This window comes from Tursiops truncatus, chromosome 1, assembly GCF_011762595.2.
Source record: "Tursiops truncatus isolate mTurTru1 chromosome 1, mTurTru1.mat.Y, whole genome shotgun sequence".
In the NCBI taxonomy this organism is placed as follows: domain Eukaryota; kingdom Metazoa; phylum Chordata; class Mammalia; order Artiodactyla; family Delphinidae; genus Tursiops; species Tursiops truncatus.
The window spans coordinates 82,583,284-82,606,645 of NC_047034.1; the positions used below are offsets into that span (position 1 = coordinate 82,583,284).

At 46.5% G+C, this 23,362-nt stretch overlaps 1 protein-coding gene and 1 long non-coding RNA gene across 4 annotated transcripts in view; one reads left to right on the forward strand and one right to left on the reverse strand.

Moving 5' to 3' along the window:
- The window catches only part of NGF (nerve growth factor), a 50,581-nt gene extending 44,102 nt beyond the window's left edge, over positions 1–6,479 (forward strand). For all 3 annotated transcript variants that reach the window (XM_073809225.1, XM_073809221.1, XM_004318079.4), the window contains exon 3: positions 5,582–6,479. In XM_073809225.1, coding sequence (XP_073665326.1) covers positions 5,594–6,319 — 726 coding nt within the window. In that variant the 5' untranslated portion in view covers positions 5,582–5,593 and the 3' untranslated portion in view covers positions 6,320–6,479. The remainder of the gene's footprint in view (positions 1–5,581) is intronic.
- LOC109547329 (uncharacterized) overlaps positions 3,250–23,362 on the reverse strand; it is a 181,955-nt gene continuing 161,842 nt past the window's right edge. Inside the window, exons 9-11 of the long non-coding RNA XR_004527713.2 lie at positions 14,085–14,224; positions 8,192–8,306; positions 3,250–4,285 (exon numbers count right to left, since the gene is read on the reverse strand). This is a non-coding gene — a long non-coding RNA (uncharacterized lncRNA). The remainder of the gene's footprint in view (positions 4,286–8,191; positions 8,307–14,084; positions 14,225–23,362) is intronic.

Here is a 23,362-nt window from a genome sequence, read left to right on the forward strand (position 1 = left end):
TGGACCAGTTGTTTAGCTCTGCCCAGCAGCTTCATCACCTATTCAGGTGAGGCCAGAACCTGTGTGAAATCATTCACCTGGTGCAGGAAACTCCTCTTATTATTGGAGTGTGTGAACCACTGGAAAGCCACAGAATGTACCTTTGGCCTGGGAGAGGGTGAAGAAAGCTGGGCGGACCTTGAGTAGATGGATAAAAGGCCCCTGACGGGTCCCTCAACTTTTAGTCATTTATCTTCCATTCTGGTGGGAGCAGAACAAACACAGAACATTCACACGTTAAACAGAACATGTTCCATCATGTGAGCTCCTAACTGCATCTTCCCCAGCTAATCATCCCGCTCACAGGTCTCTGCTTAGTGAAGCCCCAGTGAGGACTGTCATCTCTTCAGAAGAAAGGCTTCAAAGGTTGTTTTAAAAAATAAATAAAACTCCTCCCCTGGTTCACGTCAAGGAGAGAATGTTCTTTTGTAGACAGTGCTTTGTGCTTTCAATTACTAGAATAGAAAACACACTAATTTTTCTTTTCTTTCTTATCCACTCATGACTTTTAAACAAAAGACTTTTTTTTTTTTTAAAGATTATAGGGGCATTCTGTTATGAGTAAGTCGATTTAAAAAAAAAAAAACCTTTTACTCTAAGACCCAAATGAGATATATATTTGCAACATTTTAAAATCTCAATGAAACAATAAAACAATCTCTCCACGATGCAAACCTCCACTGTGATCAAATGCCACCAGGTAGCACAGGTTATCTGGACAGTGCAATGAGGAGTAGCACATTAGGCTTTAAGAATTCTGTGTAGTCAGTTGAGTAGAACCAGCAGAGTTCTAGGCAGGGCAGAAAATTTTATACTTGCTTAAACCCAAAGAGTGTCAGAGTTGGAAGACACCTTAAACATCACCACTCGGAGAAATTAAGGGACACAGAAGGAGGAGACTTGTTCACACACTCACTGACTCTTAAGAGGTGGAGCTCCCTGCGAGGGCTAGGTCACGTGCACACGACAAAGATGGACAGGATGCGTTTCTGCCTCCAGGGACTTTACCCTCTAGGTGGGAGGATAAGAGGGGAATACGTTGCCATAAAAGAGCATTAAGAGGTGGATGGACCTAGAGTCTGTCATACAGAGTGAAGTAAGTCAGAAAGAGAAAGACAAATACCGTATGCTAACACACATATATGGAATCTAAGAAAAAAAAATGTCATGAAGAACCTAGGGGTAAGACGGGAATAAAGACACAGACCTACTAGAGAATGGACTTGAGGATATGGGGAGGGGGAAGGGTAAGCTGTGACAAAGTGAGAGAGAGGCATGGACATATATACACTACTGAACGTAAGGTAGATAGCTAGTGGGAAGCACCCGCATAGCACAGGGAGATCAGCTCGGTGCTTTGTGACCACCTAGAGGGGTGGGATAGAGAGGGTGGGAGGGAGGGAGACGCAAGAGGGAACATATGTATATGTATAACTGATTCACTTTGTTATAAAGCAGAAACTAACACACCATTGTAAAGCAATTATACTCCAATAAAGATGTGAAACAAAAAAGAGATATTTTTTATCACTTCATAGCAAAAAATCCATGCTCATCACTATATCGAAATCAAGGTAATTATTAGTTATGCTTCCCGACCTTATTATTTTATACATTAATAAACAAACATATATATTACTATATCTTAATCTTAAAAAAAAAAAAAGAGCATTAAGGAAATGCTTTTAGAGATGGAGAAGGGAGAGAACTGGTCTCTTTGGAAATAGGAAAAGCTCCCCAGTGGAGGCGGCTATTATGGTGGGTGTTAAAGCCAACAGGAAGGCCTCTAACCAGCGGAGGTGGAGAGCAGAAAAGGCACAGGGAGGGACAGAGGGAAGAATGCCTGGCACAAAAGAGTTTGAACCAAGGGCAACAGGGGGGAAGCACTGCCTCTGAGGAATTCTGTTTGCCTGGAATGCAAAATATGTGAAGGGAGTAGAAGGAGAGCAGGGTCTGTCTGCCAGGCTGAGCAACCTAGTGGCATACTAGACAACCACTCACCACTGGATCCTTTGAGCAGGGTGATATGATCAGAGCACTTCTTTAAGAAGTTAAATGGGGCAGCCAGGGATGGTAGGCATTGGGAGAAGACAGATGAGGGTACAGGACATCAGCTGGGAGACTGTTCCATGACCTGAACCGGGAACATAGAGGTGAGAATAGAAACATAGAGGTGAGAATAGAAAGTATAGTTTCAAGAGATACTACTAAAAAAAGAGAAAAGAGTGGCTATATCTATATGTATAACTGATTCACTTTGCTGTACACCTGAAACTAACACAACATTGTAAACCAACTATACGCCAATAAAATTTTTTTAAAATACAAATAATAAAAAAAAGATGCTACTGAAGCAGACAAAAAGGGCTGGATGGAGGTCAAAGAGGAAAGAGAAGAGTCCAGTCATGGGTTGAGGCTTGGAGCTGGTGAATGAAGGAATGGTGGCTCCAGTAACAGAAAAAGGAAATGCAGAGAAACATGTTTAGGAGGATGGGGAGAGATGCTCACAAGAGAGAGTAGCTGTGGAACTAATTCATAAATCATCAAGTGGCCCCCAATGGGGCAGCTTCTGTTGAGTAACGAGGAGGAAGGGGAGAATGATGATCCTAGTGAGGATTATGAGAACAAAGATTTTTGTTTTGGATGTCTTGCATTTAAAATGTCAGCATCCATGGGGAGTTGCCCATCAGGAAGCTGGGGATTCAGAATGGGCTTTCAAAAGAGGAGTTGGACCAGAGATCCTGGCATGGGCATCAACTGCACAGAAACTTCAGTTGACTCCTTAGAAGAGGATGAGCTCACCAAAGAGGGGACTCCAGAATGAGGTGGGAACCTCTGGTAATTGGAAATAGGGAGCAGTATGTCCCTTATTACCATCAAAATCCTACATTTTAATCTTTTAGTCATTTCCCTATCCAAATTCTAAGTGTTACTAACATGGATATAAAGGGATGAATTTCCATTTCATTTCTTCTCCCTTCATCTACCTGATGAGAGATAATGTGTACTGAGAGGCAGAAAGAAATGAAACAAGAAAAGGCAAAAGCAAAGGGCTTGAATTAGCTGCCAACTGACTAATCAGCTGGACACTTATCTGCAGGACCATTAGCCAGCACAACCAGTGATGGTCGAAAAGTCAGATGTGTCACTGCTTCCTCTGCATGGCTGGCTGGAGAACTGGAGCAAACACAAACATTTTCCCAAGTAACCAGAGAGAGAAGAATTTGGTGGTTTTATTCTTGGTATCTCACCAAAGAGCTGTCTATTTCCAGCTGAATAGAAATACATTACAGAGAAGAATGCATCACTTTAAAACAGATTAGGAACGCAGCACGTGGTCACAGGCACAAAATCCAAAAGAAACCAGGCATCATGGTGGAAAGAAGGCAGATGGTGAGCTGCTCTGGCCATACCCATTCACTCTCTCATTCATTTTCCTTACAGAGTTTGAGGACCTACTACATGCCAGGCACTGCACATGGCCCCCGTAAATTCATATTGCACCGCTTCCAAAGTGCTCTCAGGGAGACAGACATGTAAACGATTATCCACAGCATGCAGAGAGGCCGCAGGGTTATGCACAAACCACCATGGGAGACGAGGGGTGGAGTGACTAGTGCGCAGGTGGATGAGACAGGCTCTGCCCTCTGGGACCTTGCGGCCAGTGGGGAGACAGGCTCAAATATTAGTCTTGAGAAGAAGCCTGACAGAGGTAAACCTACGTGCTAGGAAAAGATATGTATGGAGTGTGCTTTGAGAGTGAAACAGCAGCAATATAACGGAAGAAAAAAAAGTCCTTGACCGCAGGACATTGGAATGACTCAGAATTAAATAGGTGTGTGAGCACCTATTTAATCCTAACAACAACCCTGTGAAATAGTGTTTATTGCCTGCTTTTTATCAATGAGGAAACAAGGGCTCAGGAGGATTAAGTGACTTTCCTCTGCTAACAAGTATCAGGGCTAGGAATCCAAACAAGTTTTCCTAACCCCAGAGGCAGTGCAGAGTTCTTTCCACTACACTGATTTAGTAGGAGAGAACACACACAGACACACACATACACACATACACACACACATACACACACACATATACACACACACATACACACACACACACACACACACACACACTTCTGTAGTTAAGAACAGGAAGAGACGGCTTTTCGCTGGGGTGATCTGAGCAGACCTCAAGGAGGAAGTGGTACCCATGCCAGGCTGGAAGAGCAGGCAGGGAGCAGAATGACCTGTGGGGAGAGAGAGGGAGAGAGATCAAATTGGAAGTTTAACACCCTCTCTAGGGGATGCCTCTAACCCTACCAGGAAGATCTGGGGAAGCTTTCCAGAGGTGATGGCTGGTACACACGTACAGGTGTGCACAGGAGCTCACCGAAAGTGAGCTCAAGAACAGAGCTAGTCCCACAGCTAGTTGGCCTGGGGGTGGCTGCTGGCGGGGAAGCAGTACAGTGCAGTGCAGAGCCCCATCTGGCACATGCTTAAGAGGGGCTGGCAGTGCCTTGTGGGGACAGATGACTTATGCCATTTGGTCTACTCTCACTTAAGATCAAATAATTTTTAAAAAGACGCACTTAAGAATGAAGGAGAAAGTGGGGGAGGAAGGAAGGATGGAAGGGGAGACTGGCTTAGTAAGGGGTCATGTTTGGATTCTATTTCTGGTCCGGTTTTTGTTTGCAGCTGTAGGCCTGTTAGTTAATTTCTGCGGATCACTTTCCTTGCATATGAAAGAGAGATGATAAATCCTAACCTAACTCACAGACTAATAAGAAACTAGAAGCGAATGCATTTGAAAAAGGCATCACTCACGCCAAGAGAAACCATTATCAGTATCACATTTATAGACGCGAATAGATGGCTGGTGGCTGAATAGACGGACTGGCTAAGATGGTCCCAGAGCTATGTTCACTTTTTTTGCCAAACATGGTGCTTCATGGGTTTTCAGTCACCAGATCTCAGAGCTGACCCGGTGCTACTGTCTGAAGAGGGTGTGTTCAGTGCTGAGGCTTCAAGACAAGTCCCCAGCAGCCCTGCCCACTGCCTTCCCAGGGGAGTCAAGCCGTTGGGCAGGAGACAGCACTGGGAGAGGTGTCAGAATCACTCCCCAGCCATCCTGTTTCACACAGGTGCACACACACCGCCTGCCCATGGCTGCCTCGCTGGCAGGCAGAGAACTCAAAGAATTCTGTAACTAGCACTGCCGAGTTCATACCACACCACTGGGCAGAATTTCAGGGGTTCCGTCCCTTCCTGGGAAAGTGCACCCTGTAGATGGGGTGCCCAGACACCCAGGTTGTCGGAGCCAGCCCTGTTTAAGCCTGTCATCCCAGTGTAACTGCTGTAGCACCGCCCTTCACTCTCAGAAGCGTCTCAGTTTGAATGGTCAATTCCAGGGTCTCCTTGCTTTTAGCCACCAGGAGAAACCTCCTCATCATCCTCTTGGGAGGCCAACTCCGAGGGACCCAGAAACTGCCCTTGCCCCACACCCAGTGCTCGGTGGAATAATCCTCACTTCTGTTTCATTCCAGGTGCACAGCGTAATGTCCATGTTGTTCTACACTCTGATCACAGCTCTTTGGATCGGCGTCCAGGCAGAAGCGCACACCCAGAGCAATGTCCCAGCAGGACACGCCATCCCCCAAGCCCACTGGACTAACCTTCAGCACTCCCTTGACACAGCCCTCCGCAGAGCCCACAGCGGCCCGGCAGCCGCGATAGCCGCCAGGGTGGCAGGGCAGACCCGCAAGATCACCGTGGACCCGGAACTGTTTAAAAAGCGGCGCCTGCGTTCACCCCGCGTGCTGTTTAGCACCCAGCCCCCACCTGCGGCCGCGGACGCTCAGGGTCTGGACTTGGAGGCCGGCGGGGCCGCCCCCTTCAACAGGACTCACAGGAGCAAGCGGTCGTCGTCCCACCCTGTCTTCCACCGCGGGGAGTTCTCGGTGTGCGACAGCGTCAGCGTGTGGGTGGGGGACAAGGCCACCGCCACGGACATCAAGGGCAAGGAGGTGATGGTGTTGGGAGAGGTGAACATCAACAACAGTGTATTCAAACAGTACTTTTTTGAGACCAAGTGCCGGGACCCCAATCCCGTCGACAGCGGATGCCGGGGCATCGACTCGAAGCACTGGAACTCATATTGTACCACGACCCACACCTTCGTCAAGGCGCTGACCATGGATGGCAAGCAGGCCGCCTGGCGGTTCATCCGGATCGACACGGCCTGCGTGTGTGTGCTCAGCAGGAAAGCTGGGAGGAGAGCCTGACCGGCCCGACAGCCCTCAACCTCTCCCAGCTCCCCCCTCCACACTCTCCGGCACCCCTCCCTACCTCAACCTGTAAATTATTTTAAATTATAAGGACTGCATGGTAATTTATAGTTTATACAGTTTTAAAGAACCATTATTTATTAAATTTTTGGAAGCAGCCTGTGTGCCGGCCCTCCAGTCATTTTGCCCAGGGTGACCATCTGCAAGCCTTGGGATGGAGGCTGCAGGGAGAAAGGTACACAGCACCCCCTGGCTTTCCCTCAGACCCACCTGTAACCCTCACTCTCCCATCGCCCCCCAACCAGCCTTGCCACGCTTCAGGGAAGGCTAACCGGGTTCAGGTTAAATTAGCCTAAGCCGGGTGTAATTAGGAAGGGAAGTCTGCTGGATTGCAACTTTGTTCTGCATTCCAGAGCCAAAGCTACCTAATCCTTGGATCATCCACCCCACAGCCCGGATTCCCGAGCCTTGATTGCCTCATTCGGGGAAATGTGTGGAGCCTTGTCAGAAGGCAGATCCCCGCCGCCGGGCACGGAGCTGCCTCTGACCTCAGAGGGGCCCAGGCTGGGTCCTTCAGGGACTCACCAGATAGATAGGAGGAGACTGGCACCAAAGACCCGTAAGCCTGGCTCATTTTTTTAGGGGGAGATCTGCTGTTTGCTGAAAAGCTCCCTGGAAGAGTTGTAACGAAATAATCTCAGGAGGCCTGTCACGGTAGATCTGATTTCATGTTAAGATTGCCTTAGTTCTAATGGCTGGCCCTCAATTTATCCCCCAGTGGCTTCCTGCAGAAAGACTCCATGACCCCAAAAAACATGAAGGCCTCCAACACTCTCGTCACCCATTCACGGCCCCACAGCCACTTCCAATGGCCCCAACGTCGGCCTAGAATCAGAGGAACCAGAGGCCGGCCTGAAACTAACTTTTTAATTCCTAATTGGGTGACTTCCACAAGTGACCAAAGGTGGATGGGGTCATGGGAACTGCAGAGAAGATGGTGTGGGGAGAAAAGACAAAGATGAGTGAGAACCAACACAAATAACCAGGAAAGGGGTGGAGGAGAGGTGGGCCAAGCCAGAAGGGAACACGCCTCTCTGCTCCTCCCTGACAGAGGGCACTAAACAAGAGGGAGAGACAGGGGAGCAGGGGAGGGGTGTGAGGGCAGGGAGCACGAGCAGAAAGAGGAGGAAGATGTGTCATCTTCACCAGCATCAGGATCCCCAGGCTTGCAAGAGATCCAACACCCTGGGTAGTTTCCTTTTTTTGTTTAGTTTTGTTTTTTTTGAAGCCGGGGATGTGCTTATTATCACTGACTGTATCAGGAGTGTCTTAGAGATAGCTGGAGATGACAGGGACTCCAGGGTACAGCCTGGAGCAGGGCTCTACCCATTCTCCAGCTGCTACCTTCCCCGGCAACTTTTATTTGTCTGTATTTTGTTTTGTTTTTTGTATTTTCCACAAAGGCAAAAAACTTTCCCCCTTTAGGGCACTTAGCTGAAATGGAAATTTTGCTTTCCTACCCTTCCCCTTTCCCCCAGGGTAAAATGCCTATCTAGTTTGTGTAACAACAGGCCCCAATTGTCCCTCTGACAAAAAAAGCAAATGGCGGTATTCATTCATCTGTAACTCTCCCTGTCCCACGGCCTGCCGCCCCAAAATCCAATCCAAATAGGGCAAATTAGAAACATAGACAGCTTTGGCATGAGAGACATTTGATTAAGGTAAAAGCGTGACGAAATGGGCCCTGTTTTTCCTGTCAAAGCTACTGCAATTGGAATAAAGATTTACGTACAAAAAACACCAACCAGAACATTCTGTGCTAAGATACTGTTCAGATAAAGGCTGCAGGGAGGGAGTCGTCCCACTGACCTGTGTCTGTGGCTTTTTCCTGGACTCCAGTGCCAGTGGCCTTGTCCTTCCCGGCCCCTCCGACAGACAGTTCCTGGGGGCCCTTCCTCCGAGGGCTGGACAGGCCTGCTGGGTTCTAGATGTGGGGAGAGAGGGCTGCTGAGGGAGGCATTCAGGAAGCTTCTGCGGGGAAGGGAGGCTATGTTTGTGAACTTCTACAACGTCGTGAAGAGTCTGGAGAACCACCGCCAGCCCTGCAGGACACTGGGGTGACCTGGACCCCACCACCTGCCTAGAGGGAAGGCAACCTCTAGCCGCTGAGGAAACACCGAAGCTGAGGGTGGGGTAAGAGGAGGTCCTCCCCACCCCCTGAGTCCCCCCACTCCCCACCAACACCATAGCCTGCCCCAAAGGCAACATTTGCTCCAGGCCAAGCTCCGGAGTCCCAGCGTGGGAGCCAAGGTTTTCACACAATGCAAGGGAATATCAGTTTGGCTGAAAAGAGTCGGAAGGATCCAAGAAACCATCCGGAGCTGGGGGCTTCTCTAGCTTGTACCCTGCCCCCGACACAGTGGGGAGCTCTGGCTTCCAGACCCACCCAGGCTGCCCCCCAGAGGCCAGCCAGGTCACCACGGCCCCAGACATTCGAACACATTGAAAAAACAGCTCAAAACTGCCCGCTATATTCTGCTGAAGAGCAGCAGCTGCAAATCCCACAAACTTTTCCTTCACTTGCCTCACTGAGGTCTTCTTACCCGGGGTCCCCAAACACCCAGCTCCCTCTCCCCTCCAGCACGCCCGCCCAAGAGAGGAGTGCAGACCCTGGCTCGTACATAGCCTGACACAGCCCAGCCCTCCTAGCAAGGCCCATGCTAGCCTCAGCTTGAGGCAAGACTCCTCGTTCTGGGAGACAAGAGCAATATGGTGTCTGATTCTAGTGTATATTTCAAGTCTGGCTCTGTGACTTCCCCCTCCCTCAACCACAGCACCCGCCTGCCCTAGATCTGCATTCCATCCTAACGGGAAACCTACCACGGGGATACAGCTGTTCAGCAACAACCAAAGGGCTATTTTCATTCCCATGAAACATAGGAATGCTCCTCCTAAGTCTCACCACTTTCCCCTCAGCGTAATCTGCATTAGGGGCAGAGGGTCCGTCCAGCCCTGGAGCGCAGAGGACAGGGAAGGGCCGGGTGTTCTCGTCCCCTTGGAGAGAGGGGACAGTGAGGCTGGGGAGCAGACCTGAGTGGAAGCGCGTCTATCGAGAGCACAGGGGCCCACGCAGCAGTGACCCCGGTCTTCCTTTCACAGGCCTGACTGGAGCAGTGGGAGCCCCCAGGGCCCTGGTGCTGAGGAAGCCTCCCACTGTGATGGTCAGAACACTGGGCTTGGCGTCAGCTAGCTTTTAGGCTCAGCTCCCCCATTCCTATCTGCGCAACTTTGGCAAGCTCCTCTTTGACCTCAGTTCCTGCAGCTGTGAAATGAAAATAATCATTCCTAGATCCCAGAGTTGAGAGCATGAAGCAAAACCAACTATTTGAAAGCAAACAGTCATGTTCTATACAAAGGTAAGGCAAAGTAATTTACTCTGCACTTAATAATTTCTCTGTTAATTGTAGGAGAGTGACAATTATGCTAGTACTCACTAAATATATGTTTGTTGGCAGATATAGAGATCGGGTAAAGGAAATCTTCTGACTAGTGGACATCATGGAATACAGGTGTGGCACAGCCAGACCCCAAAGGGTAAGATCAAGAACAGCAGCTCTTCAGCCCAGATTCTGCTTGAATCTGGGTTCGGGAAGGCCACCTAGATTCTAGAGGTTCTAGTGTAATGGTTAAGAGCATGGGATTTGGAATCAGACAAGCAAAGTACTTCTGCTTAGGCTGTGTGACCTTAGGCAAGTCGCTTTGCTTCTCTGAGTTTCAATTTTTCATCTGTCAAATGGGGATAATAATAGTAATATACATGTGTGTAGATATATATATATTTACACACCTAAGAAGTATATAATAAATTTTAGTGTTGAAAAGTAGAGGTGGCTGAGAAACCCTGAAAGTTTGTTAGAATGGGGTGGACATCTTTCAACAAGGCAAGGAGGTTTGTGAACAGACAGCTTTACAGATGTATCACAGGTTCCTTTTGTGACAAGCAATGCTGATAGCGACCATCAGCATTTACTAAGAGCTTGCTCTCCACAAGCACGGCACTAAGCAGTTCATGTGGATTAGCTCTGAGCAAGCCTCTGGGTTCTAAAACCAAGACCACCTTAAGGAGAGCACCGGAAGGCTGTGCTTTCTGTTTGCGCGCATCACTGCCACAGAGCTGCTCCCTGGCTCTCTGGGATGTGTTTACTTCCCCAGCCCTTGGCAAGTTTATAAACCACTGTCTTTTTTTTTTTTTTTTAACAGCTTTATTGGAGTATAATTGCTTTACAACGGAGTGTTAGTTTCTGCTGTATAACAAAGTGAATCAGCTATACGTATACACATATCCCCATATCCCCTCTCTCTTGTGTCTCCCTCCCACCCTCCCTATCCCACCCCTCTAGGTGGTCACAGAGCACCGAGCTGGTCTCCCTGTGCTATGCGCTGCTTCCCGCTAGCTATCTATTTTACGTTTGGTAGTGCATATATGTCCATGCCACTGTCTTTGAGAGTTTCCACGTGTCAAGCACGTGGGCTCTGTTTTGCTCCAATTCACTTGCGTCTGCAACTGGAAAGCTCTGACCTTCTCAAAGTTCACCTGGATTTGTGGAGATGGCTCAGGGGCCCCAGGGCCAAGATGAAGATGGGTGGGCCCTCTCGCAGCAGCAGCCTGAGGAGAATCCCTCCAACCCAGGCCTGTTCCTTAAAATCAAGGAAGTGCTCCATCTGTGCTCCCTCAGCACCTGGCCCAACCTTGCCTGTGGCGGGCATTCAACCAGGGTAATTAAGATGGAAGTTAGCTCCCATCTGTTTCTCCACCACCACCCCATCCCATCTGTGCCCGCCCTGTGTCAGCAGTAAATGGGTTAATGGTCTGAGTTGAAGGCAAGGTTTTTCCTGAAGCCACTGCCTGGGAGTCATCCAAGCAGCTTTCCAAGGTTGGTGTCATGATGAAGAGCACAGACCGCCACAGTCAAACCCTGGCCTCACCACTAGCTGGGCTGGGTGATATCGGATAAGTTACCTTCACTCCCTGCACTTCAGTTTTCTTACATGGAAAATGCGGATGATGATGATAGCACCCACTTTGTTGAGTTGAAAGGCACTTAGTCCAGTGTGTGGCACATAGTAAATTACTGTGTTTAAAACTTAGGTAAATACACTTACAGCTATATATACATCGATGCCCACATATAGCCACAATATACAGATACACACACAAAGAGAGCCCCTGAGAGCTCTGAAGCAGCCAGGACGTGTACATTCCTCACTCACACGCACCCACACACTGACTTAAAAACACAGAGCAACAGACGAATCACTGCAAATAAACCTTCTGGACGATGGCCACAGTGATAAGAAGCAATCAGGTGGAAAGAGTAAACCGGGGAAGACTTTCCAAAGGAAACAGCTTCTGAACTGTTTGGAAAAAGAAGTTGAGCGAAATTATTGTTTGTGCTGGGACTTCTTCCAGATCTACAAACAAGGTGAAACCCGAACACGAGGTTGCCCAGCTCTGGATGGGAGAGAAAGAAGAGCCGCCCCTATTCTCTCACCTCATTCTGAACTACAAACTGGCCATGGAACCAGCTTCTCCTACAAACACAGACCTTGGGAAAACTCAGAGAATAACAGTGTGAAATCCCGTGGGTGGACGTAAGGTCCCCGTATGCTGTCCACACAGTCTTTGTATTCAACCAGATGCCGAAGAGCTGGTCAAACAGCTTGTGAATATGGGGCTTCCTCCAGGCTTATCAGCTGGGTTTCCATGACTCAAAATAAGTAAGAAAAAGAGAGGTCCCCAGAGTGGGCACCATGCACTGCTGGCTCCAGGTACGGACTTGGGTTGGAGGCCAGCTCGATGCCCTGGCTGACATTTGGTGCCATGGCTAAGTGCAGTCTCCATCCGGCCTGGCAGCCTCTTTCCCCTTCATCTCGCCCTCACCATTCCTTTCACTTTGACATAATGAAAGTGCAACCTGCACACTGTCTAGAGGTTGCATATGATAATTAGAAACATGTGTCCGAGCTGGCATCCCTTCAAAGGACTCTGGAAATCGGACTTGGGCCGTCTTCTGATTGCAACAGCAATCCCCCGAGCTGGCTCTCCAGCCTTCACATTCTTTCAGCTGCACCTAGCGTTAACTCTTGCCAGTGGAAGACTGCTGCAAGCAGAGCTCATTCCTGAGGTTCTGCAGAGGCTGGCAGTAATGATTCCCAGGTACACAGCAAGGCTCTGGACTTGGCATCTAGGCAGGAACTTTTCAGCGATAATAGCAAGAATCAGCAGGCTTATTTTCCTTTTTGCAGAATTGGCACGTTGATGGGTCACCACCCAGGTGGGAGCCTGGGCCTTCTGGGGCACTGCCTAGACTCTCAAGGAATCCAATGCTGGTTCCTCTCTGATCCAGCAGGGTGATTTTTGCTACAGAAGATACCAAAATATCTTTATCTCACCAGGAAACTCCGGAGGGAAATGCAGAATCAGTGGCACCTCTCCACTATAATCACCCAAGCTGTGTGACTGACAGGAGAGACTGAGGGGACTTATTCAGTTGAGCAGAGACCAACTGCACATCAATGACATACAGGTGTCTTGCTAGGCCCTGAGTAGACAGAGGGTAAGTGGGGCCCCCTGTCCTCCAGGACTCTATGTCTAAGTTGGAGGCTGGATAGAGGATTTTGGTCTTTCTTTCAGCTTTTAGTCTAGATACATCTATAGCCACACACCCACAGCCCATGATAGCAGGCTCAAACACCCCCTGGTATTGGCAGCAATCACCCTGCCCCCTCACCTTGGCCTCTTCTTGCTTATTCCTGACCTCCTCTCACATCCTTACCGAGTTCTAAACCCTTGGCCCCAGGCCCCTGACCCTGATCCTGCCCTGGGTTCTCCAGGGAAGCGCTTCTCAAATTTTAATGTTCACCTGAGTCACCTGGGGATCTAATTCAATATATAAAGGATAGGAGGCTGAGATCCTGAATTTCTAACTAGCCCCCAGGTGATGCCCATTAGCTGCTCTGGGGACCACACTCTTGAGTATCAGGGTCATAGACCACATATGGCCTCCCCTTGGTCTAGACCTCAGTTCTCCATTGGGAACTTTAACCAGACTCATCTCTTTAGTTCTTAGAGTCCAAATTGGCCTTGGGTACAACAGTCCTGGCTCTGCTCCAGCCACTGGGAATCTAACCTCTGTCTTATACTCCTGAGCTGCTGTCCCACAAGGTCAGTGCTGCTGTCCTTCTTTGGTAGGGAGAAGTCAGAAAGGGGCAGACCCAACTAATATCATGTTGGGAAGAATGCGATGGGGGCTACAACCAAGTCTCAAGGAGGTGGAAACTCATCCCAAAGAGAAGCCCGGGGCGGAGGTAGGGTCGCAAGAGTCAGGCCTCGAAGCTGTATTTGGCGTTGAGACAGAAAGAGAGAAAGGCACCAGCCACACAGCACCAGGCTCATCCTACTTGTGAAAAAGTTAGTGACGAGCAAAGCACCATAATGGAGGCCTGATGCAGAGTCTTTCCCTCGCAAAATAAATCTGAGCAAGCTTCCTCTCCTCTCTGACCCTCAGTTTCTTTGTTTTCATGACAGAGAGATGAAAGTCATTCTCATCAGCGTCAGACATTGTGGATTGTCCTAAAACTTCCCAGAGGGGCTGTTTTTACTGTACCCGGGACAATTTACATAACACTTGATATAACTCTCAGCAATGGCTGTAAAAATGAAAAATGTCACAGTTAAATGTATAAAACAAGTAGCTCTCACCTGTCTCAGAGTTTGTCTCCCTTCAGCTTTAAGCAGATGAATTTCATAGCCAAACCATGTCAGGAGTCACTTCAAGCATTTGAAAACCTCAAACCAGATCCCTTGGTGGCCATATGTGGAGTTTCCACCTCTGGCTCTCACTGTTAAAGGGCAATATACAGTTTATTCACAGTTTATTATATTTGAAGAATGTCATTTAAAAATAACAACCAGTTCGATTCCTTCTCTCTTTAGTCGGCTCCTTTATGGATCTACAACAGTTGCTGCTGCCATTACAATCTCTTTTATCCATTAAGCAAAAATATCACGATTTTGAGTAAAATATCATGGACACACACAAAAAAGTGAGGCTTTCAATTGCCCTAAGAGAAGCTTTGCTAGGAGCAATTGTGAAGAATTCAAGCTACTTAAAGTTTATCAGAACAGATGGCCACTTAGTTCTCCCTGAATTAATAGTTGCTGGAAGCAACAGAATCAAATGAATGCTGTATGCATATACCAGAAATTGTATATTTAGATAACTCGGTGAAGTTCATTGGTTGGCATCATTCGGTGTCAGAGATTTGCAGTTTTAGGTCGTAAATATAGATTTATCTGGAAAATATTTTGTTTCAGAGATTGAAGTTTGTTTGGTTACTGTTGTTGGTTTTTTGTTTGTTTGTTTTTAAACAACATGATTCTACACAGAACAAGAGCCAGAAGACAAAAATGTGGGCAAAATTCCCTCTAAATCAGTCTTATTCCAGCAGCCTCTGGATTCAGTACAAGCAAGGAGTCCAGCTGGGAAAACTATCCGTTTGGTGTTGATTTTCTGTTTCTGGATTTACCTTTCACTTGGGTCATTTTCCTTATTTTTCTCCACATGTTCCAGGAAGCCTTCCCCCTGTGCCTCCTATTAGACAAGACTCCTTCTCCACTGAGAAATCACACAGGCATAATATTCATGGCTGGGGAAAGTGATGATAGGACAGAGGTCTATAAGCAAGAGGGCCCAACATACATCAAAGGGTTTGGATGACTTCTGGTAACATAACTCAAAATGCTACTCATTGAGAGATTTATTCTACATAGACTCTAATCATGGCTTTATTGGGTTGTGGTTTGTGTGTATTTGGTGAGTTATAGAGGCTTTTAGGAGGAAAAAGCTTTTCAATTTTTGTTATTCATTATAAAAGCCTTTGTCCTATGTAAAGCAATAAAGATGTGATGAAAATGGAATACCCAGATCCCAGTGGAATGAGGGGAGAGTGTCAGAAAAAGAAGGGCAATGTTTAAATCAGAATCCTAACTGTGCCACTAAATAAAGAGGGCTCTCAGTCTGGTGACATGTGCAGACCATCTGGACTACAGGGTGGATCTGAGTACTGTTTTCTTTGAACAAAGACATTGTGCACAGCTCAGGTAGCAAATAGTGATAGATCCTGGAGAACACACTGAACATCACTGTCCTTGACACACCCACAAAAGCTACATGTTATCTCTGCCCTACACTTCTGCCCCTTATTCACTGGAAAAAAAACAAGCACCCTGTTCCATTAGTCCACATTGGTCCAGACTCCTAATCCACCTGGTTTCTTTTGTTTATTTTTTTATGAATTTATATTTTGGTAGGGGAGAGGCAAGCATAGTAGGGTGTATAGGGGACTAGTCTATGGAAGCAGAATTCCTGAGTTCAAATCCTGGCTTTCCCACTGACTGGCTGTATTAGCCAGTTCAGGCTGCCATAACAAAATACCATAGACTGGCTTTAACAACAGAAATGTATTTTCTCACAGTTCTGGAGGCTGGGAAGTCCAAGATCAATGTGCCAGCCAAGGGCTCCCTTACTGGCTTGTAGATGACTGCCTTCTTACTGTGTCCTCACATGGTGGGAAAGACAGAAAGAGAGTGGGGTGAAGAAGAGCTCTCATAAGGATACTAATCCTGTTGGGTCAGGGCCCCACCCTTATGACCTCATTTAACTTTAATTGCTTCCTTGAAGGCCCCATTTTGGAATACAGTCACATTGAGGGTGAGGGCTTGAACATATAAATTTTAGGGCACACCATTCAGTCCATAGCATCAGGTTTGTGGCTTTGAGCAAGTTGTCTAAGCTGTTTCTCTGTCTGTAAAACAGACAATTATATAAAATTGATAATTTTATCTACCCCATACCTTTGCAGTAAGCATTCAATATCACCTCTATAAAGTGCTTAGCAGAGTGTCAGTTGTCAAGAGCTAGTTTCACTCACATAGAAGCAAATTCTAGGACTTCATTCCATTAGGGTGACCAAGAAGGATCAGAGATTTGAGATTGTTAGGGAAGAATGGGGAACATGCAAACCAGTTCTGACCCTGACAAGGAGAGGCAGAAAAGGACACAAGAAAGCAAAGTGCTAAGAAAAGAGGATGTGCAGTCCACTGCTGGATGGCCTAGATGCTAGAAAGTTTCTCCTCGTATTAAACTAAAAATCTTTCCCCAACATTTCTACCCATTCACCCAAGTATTGTCCCTAGGAAGTGTTCTCTGGAATAACACATGGAACTGGCCCATGCCCGTTTCCATATGACAAATTTTTGAAAATAGCTATTATGTCCCCCACCTAAGTCTTTTATTTCCCAGGCTAAACATTCCCAGGTCCTTCAATCATCCCTGTATGAAAGGGTTTCCAGCCCCCTTACTATCCTGGTCAACCCTCTCTGGACACACTCTAATTTGTCCATGTTCCTCTTCAAATGTGGTGTCCAGAAGGAAATACAATACTCCAGATGTGGACTGGCCAGCACTAATTACAATGGGACTATTAACTCCTTTGATCCACATAGTATATATCTATCAATGGAGCCTAAAATTACAAAAACTTTTTCAGCTCCCACATCACTCTAGATTTTCCTTTCAAGTTTATGGTAAATTACAACTGCTTAGTTTTTTGTTTTGTCTTGTTGTTTTCTCACTATTATTAGACCAGGACTCCTCCATCTCCCATTTTACCAGTGATTATTTAGCTTAAACACAGGCATGTGGCTTACTGACTAGTGAGACTTAAAGTCTTTGTGGGCAGGAACTATGTCTAACTCATCGTGTTATTTCAGAGCCTAGCACAGTGCCTGGCTCACTGATGTGTTAGCTATACCTTCTACCTGCTGCTCGCCACCATGATGAGAGCCTAAGGAATAAAGACACCAAGAATGCACCAGGCAAAAGCTTGATCTTTACTCCTAATTATAGGTTTGGCCTCCAAATCCCTATAATGTCTCCCACCCTGGCAACCTGAACAGGAGCACCTTTGACCCTAGCAGGACTTCTGTGAATTCAAACAAGCCCATCTGATGGCAAACACAGCAGGGAAGAAAAAGAAAAGGAAAGAGAAAAGAACACAAGAGCAAACTGGAAAGGGGTGACTATAAGAGCATTTGCTCAGTCCAGCTCCATTTATAATTGCATTATTCCTTCCACTAAGAGCCCCACCCCTTCTATTTTGAGCACCCTGTGAGAGGAGGGGGAAGCCTTGAGCTCCCCCTAGAGGCGAGAGCATGAGACTAATAAGAGATGCTCAATAACTTGAATGATCACTGATGTTGGGTTCTATATGAATCTTAATCTCATAATCCAACATACTGACAGATCCTCTCATCTATTAGGAAGGATAAGGCCAACCTGGAGCTTTTAAAGAAACATCAACAAATGTGACCTTAGTCCAGGGAACTCATTGCAAACTCTCTTTGTCTGAGCACTAACTCCTTCACTTGGTTTATTTGCTTGCTCCTATCAGCTTTGGACCCCAGGCAGACTTCCACAGACTTGCGAGTCTTGTACTTGCTTAACTTGGACCTGAGCTTTCTTATTCATAAATTTGTTCATCCAAGTCAAGGGCTGTATAAGAACTGGGATAAGCTGGTGAGAAAAATCAGACATGGGAAAAGAAAAATCACCTTATGGTCTAGTGAAGGAGCAAGATATCCCACAAATAAAAGAAACTGCAACCATGATGAGTGTTACAAGTACAAGTACATGGGACCGTGAGCACAACAGAGGGGTTTGACCTAGTTGGGGAGGAGAAAATCATGTGTGAGGTAAGGGATGAGTGGGATCAACCCGGTGAGGATGAAAGTGAAGAAGTTTCCAGGCGGAGACAATAGCCTTATGCAAAAGGTCTGGTGGAGGAAAGCCCAGAAGGTCCTAGAAGTTGAAAAGAGGCCAGCATGGCTAGGACAGAACACAGAAGAGGGAGGTGGCAGGAAGACGAGGCTATGGAAGAGAGCTGCTTGGCTTGTCACCAAGACCTGATTCCAGATTAAGTCCGATCTACAACCAGGTTTATTTAAACTCGATTGTCAAATAACTCTTAATTCACCTTTTCCATCCTGTCTTCAAGGCTTTCATGAGCTACACTGTCAATGCCTTGAGGAAATCAAAATAAATTATGTGCGTATGATGACCCTGATTGGGTCTATCATGGATCTTAGAGATAGAACTTCAAGCATGAGTAGAGGGTTTTTGTTTGATTTTCTTATTTAACATGGAGTTTTTGAACCTACTGAAAAGCATAAGGAAGCAAGAAGAAGGAGAAACTATGGGTGCTAGAGAATATTTGATGTGGGTGAAAATCAAAGTCCTTCATGAGAAAACACTAGGTGCCTCTCTGATATCTTTCTCTGAATAGTTTCACCATTCCCTAAGGATAACATCATTCAGCTATGTTTTTCATTCGTTCAATGTTTTTCCTTGTTGGTAAGAAATCAGCTGGTGACCATGCAATTTTAAGCCCATTTTCCTTTCATTCCAGGACTATTTAACACTGGCTACAAATCTGTAACCAAGCGGTAACATCCTCTACTTTTATTGTTCTTTCATTTAATCATCATTCTTTCAACAAACACATATTAAGTTTTTACTATGTGCTAGACACTGAGGATAAAAATATGAATAAGACAAGAGTATTTGCCCTCTGAGAGCTCACAGTCAAGTGGGAAAACCAGGCATGATCCAATTAGTTAGTAATGGAATAGATATGAATATGATAAATGGTAATGTGAGGTGAGAGAAAGCTCTTAGCTCTGCCTACCAAGGCAAAGGGGGACTTTTACAGGAAAGACATTTGAGCTGAGCCTTGGAGCACACAAGGACAAAAGGAAGTTCCAGGCAGAGAAAATGGCATTTGCAAAGGCAGGGAGGCAAAGGAAAGAGTGGAATAGTGGGTAACCATAGGAAAGTGGTTTGGACAGAGTCCAAGATGTCCATAGGAGTCAGGAGAGAGATGAGGCTGGAAAAGTAGGTAGGAATCACTCATGATGAGTTTTGAACCTTGTTCTCCAGAATTTAGATGTTGTCCCATAGGCAATGGTAAGCCTGTAAAGCTCCGATTTTTACTTTAGAAAGATCACTCGGATAGTCACGTGGAGGATAATTTGTAATCATGAAGAGTCAAAGAGAATTTTAACGCATCTGACACCAATGACTGGTTGGTCCATATACATTTGGTGATTTACATATGGTGCTACCTTGATTTGTTTGACAGAAAATCTAAACCTTAATGACAATCACAGGATCTCTGGAAAGACAGCTGGAGTTGCCTCCACTTTTCCCCAAGTGTGTTCCACAGGACACTAGTCCTATGGGGTGTTAGCAGGTGTTAAGTAGTGGGGAAAATGTCTGCCAATTATATCTAGGTTATTACCCATAGGGAGTAGAGTAGCCTTAAAGGTAAACCAAATGAGATAAAGCAAAGAAAGTGCTTCTGTGTTTCTTCAAGAAGACATCAAAGAAGATATATAGGTATAGGTAACTACAGACACAGATATAACCACTTGCTTTTCTTTTTGTGATGCTTTCCTTGGACTTGTGCTAAAATGGGCTGAAAATGGTACTCTCTGAGCACACAGCTACTAAGAGTAGGAAGAAAGCAGTTTCAGCTTCAGCCAGGCAGCAGGGAGAAACTAATTTGTAATTCAAGAATTGGTTGTACAGCTTTCTAACCCCTGGAAAAGGGGCCAGGTGAGGTAGGTTGGTACCAGCCAGGCTGATCAAGGTAAGGAGGAGGTTCAAGGAGCCAGGCTAAGTCATAAAAAGAAGTGGCCAGGGGCAGAGAAGAGCAGAGATCCAGGACATGAGTATACAACTATAATGACCACAGGAGAATGCTTGAGTATCAAGATAAAGAACCCGAGTCTGACATCAAGCCTGGGCCTGAAAAGAAGATCAAGTAGGAGATCAGGTCCCAAGTAAATGCAGAGATGGAGTAGGAAGTTGGGATCAAGATGTGAATGAAACAGAAAGCTCTGGGTCTTTCTCCATGTACAGAGATGGGTAGCTCAGAGCATCTTCTTATGAGACCTGGCTGTGCAGTGCCAGAGCATGGGAGTCACCCTGCACTGAAGCATAGCATCTGGGTAGGCAAGGTCATCCATACACAGATAAACTGGGTCCTCCCCCTGGACTAGAAGTTACTGGGTAGGAATCACCTGATCCTTCTTAGTTACTCCAGCATCTCACACACAACTTGGTACAACGGTAGGCGCTCAGTTAAGATTTTCTGAACAAATGGCTGAATAGATTCTCTAAACTAAGCTTCCCTCACATTGCCAACCTTCCTGACCTCTAGGTCCCAAAGGAAGTTCTACCTGGATACGGAATGTCTTTGTAGAGTGATTCTCCTTGTTACAGCCCAATGGAAAGGTGTGAAGACCTTATGCTTGTTGAGATGTCAACTTCCAATCTCAACAGGGAAATGATACCAGGTGGCAAAGCCACCCTAGTGGAACATCAAAACTGACACGTTACCCTCTCCTCTCCCTTTTCCTACTTCATCCCAACACTGGGCTGAACTATCAACACGAGGAAGCTGAGTGAGAAGGAAACACAGGCCCATAGGATGGCTTCCCAACAAGAGAACTTAAATTTTTAATGATAGTATTAACTAAGGCTTATCAATCTGCAATTTTGTTAGACAAATTTAAACTATAGACATGTTATATTGTGTTATTTTGAGTTATTTTTGTTTTCCCAGTTTCTATAACCATGAAAGAGTTTTGGCATGATTATCCTCTCACATGAAGGGAGGGGAGGGGTCTTAACGCCTTGAATGGCATATGGGTCCACACGGTGGGGGATCCATTTCAAGAAGAGGCATTTAATTAACAGGCAAAATGCCAGAGCCTAGGAAATCTAACAGTACCCAACTCCTACCAAGCAGAGGATGGCATTTCAGAGTACTTTCCATGGTGCCATCCTTCCCATGGTTTGCATACACAGGGAGGACCAACGGAGCTGCTACATGCAGTTTTGTATTTGCAGGAATGTGAAAAAGATAGAAACCAGGGTCCTTGGCAGTCAAGTTAAAACCAAGTTGATTCGGTTGCACAACAATGTGAATGTGCTTAATGCCACTTAACTGTACACTTAAAATGGTTAAATGGTAATTTTTATGTTATATTTTACCATAATAGCTTTTTTTAAATGAGCAAATAGAATAAAGGTTGGGGGAGGAAGGATGAAAGCAAGTTGATTCTTTATAACCTGCACAGAGGGAGGGGAGCAGTGGCACAGTTGATCCAGAAACATTTTTACTTGGTTTTGGATTGCAATTTAGGAGCCCGTGTGTGACTGATAACGTTGCTAGGTATGTTCACCTTAACCATCAACACCATCCAACACAAGAGAAGAGAGTGCTGCAGGGCACTGAGTACTCTGAAAAGAGGACCACGGGCCACCACTGGCCACATGCAATCTGCAGAGCTAATGGACAGGAACTGGGCCACCACTGAGTGGAAAGGCTGGGCTATCTCCGCGCTGCCCACGAGGCTAACTGATGCTCAGCTGAGCTGACCCATTCATTCTCCTCCCCTGACCCACATGTGTGGGCAGGGTCTGGTCAGAGCTGTTCTGGAACACGGTGACAGGCAGAGCCTTCCATATGCTCACACCCAAGGTTTTATCCACAGAAATTCTATTAGTTCCATATCATGGAGGCTGTCCAAGGAACCCTCAGCTCAGGGACACTCCTTGTCCTGCTCAAAGGCAGTGACAAAAGTGACAGCACTTAATGTCTGAAGAGGAATTCACAAGAATAGACTTGCAAAATAGTCCAGCATCAGATGTTGGTGACACTTACTGCCTGATGTCCTCAGTCTAACACTGGTGATAGGACAATCTCAGGTCTGGCTGGGAAGAGGGCTTTTCAGGCTCTCTCTCTTCCCTAACGGTAGTCTCCCTTCCAACTTAACAAACACTAATCAGACAGCGATTATGTAAGATTCTGGGACCACTGGGAGAAATTATACAAGATCCTGTGGCCATGGCACTGCCAGCACTCAGACCTTAGACCTCAGGCTCTGGCTCTCCTAGGAGGGGTGTAGAGCCCAATGGGTACTGGCTCCAAACCAATCCATCAACACATATTCATGCCACTGTCTTATTCATCTTGGGTTCCTACCAGCACAGGTATCCTCCTCTCATCCCTTTGCATCCTTGGAAACCTCATTCCTTGTACTCTTTCCTTGTGGTCTAAGCTAAAGTCTGACACTTCCTGAGGCACCATCCTCCCTACCACCCTCTCCAGGGCTTCTCATTCTGCCACTCCCCGTGGAACCTAGGTTAAGTGGGAGTGGAGAGGGAGTAGCATCGGGCTCCCATCGCTGCTTCCATCTCCTGTAACAGTCTCTCCCCCCATTTAGGGCTTTGCCACAGTGCTCACTCCTCCTCATGACCACCAACTATGGAAAGAATACAAGCAACCTTAAGATACAGCTCAGAATCGCTGTTCATCCTGCCAGTTTTACCTTCTGATTTCCTCAGATCTGTTCTCTCTCTCCCTGTAACCACTGCCCTGCTGTAGACCCTCAACATCTCTTGCCTGAAATATTGCAGTAGCTTCCTCACTGATGTATCTGTGTCTGGTCTTGTTGCCCTCATACCTGCCCCCCAGGCCTATACTATTTAAAACACAAATGTTACTGTAATACTTCCCAAGTGGTTGTGACCTCATAGATGTAACTAACACTTATTGAGGGCTTTCATGGTGCCAGACCCTGGGCTACGTGCTCTACATGTTACTATTATTGTCCCCATTTAACAGAAGAGGCATCCACAGTTGAGAGAGACTAAATCAAGATCACACAGTCAAGAAGTGTCTTAGATGGAATTCAAAGATCTAACTGTCCAACTCCAGATCCTAAGCACCTAACCCTTGGCCACTGAAGAAGACATCGTTAGCACTCACGAGCATTCCCAGTTCTCTGCTCCCTCCAGGCACAAGGGAGGATTACACTGCTCACCCCCTTAAAAGTTAAGAGTGGTCACC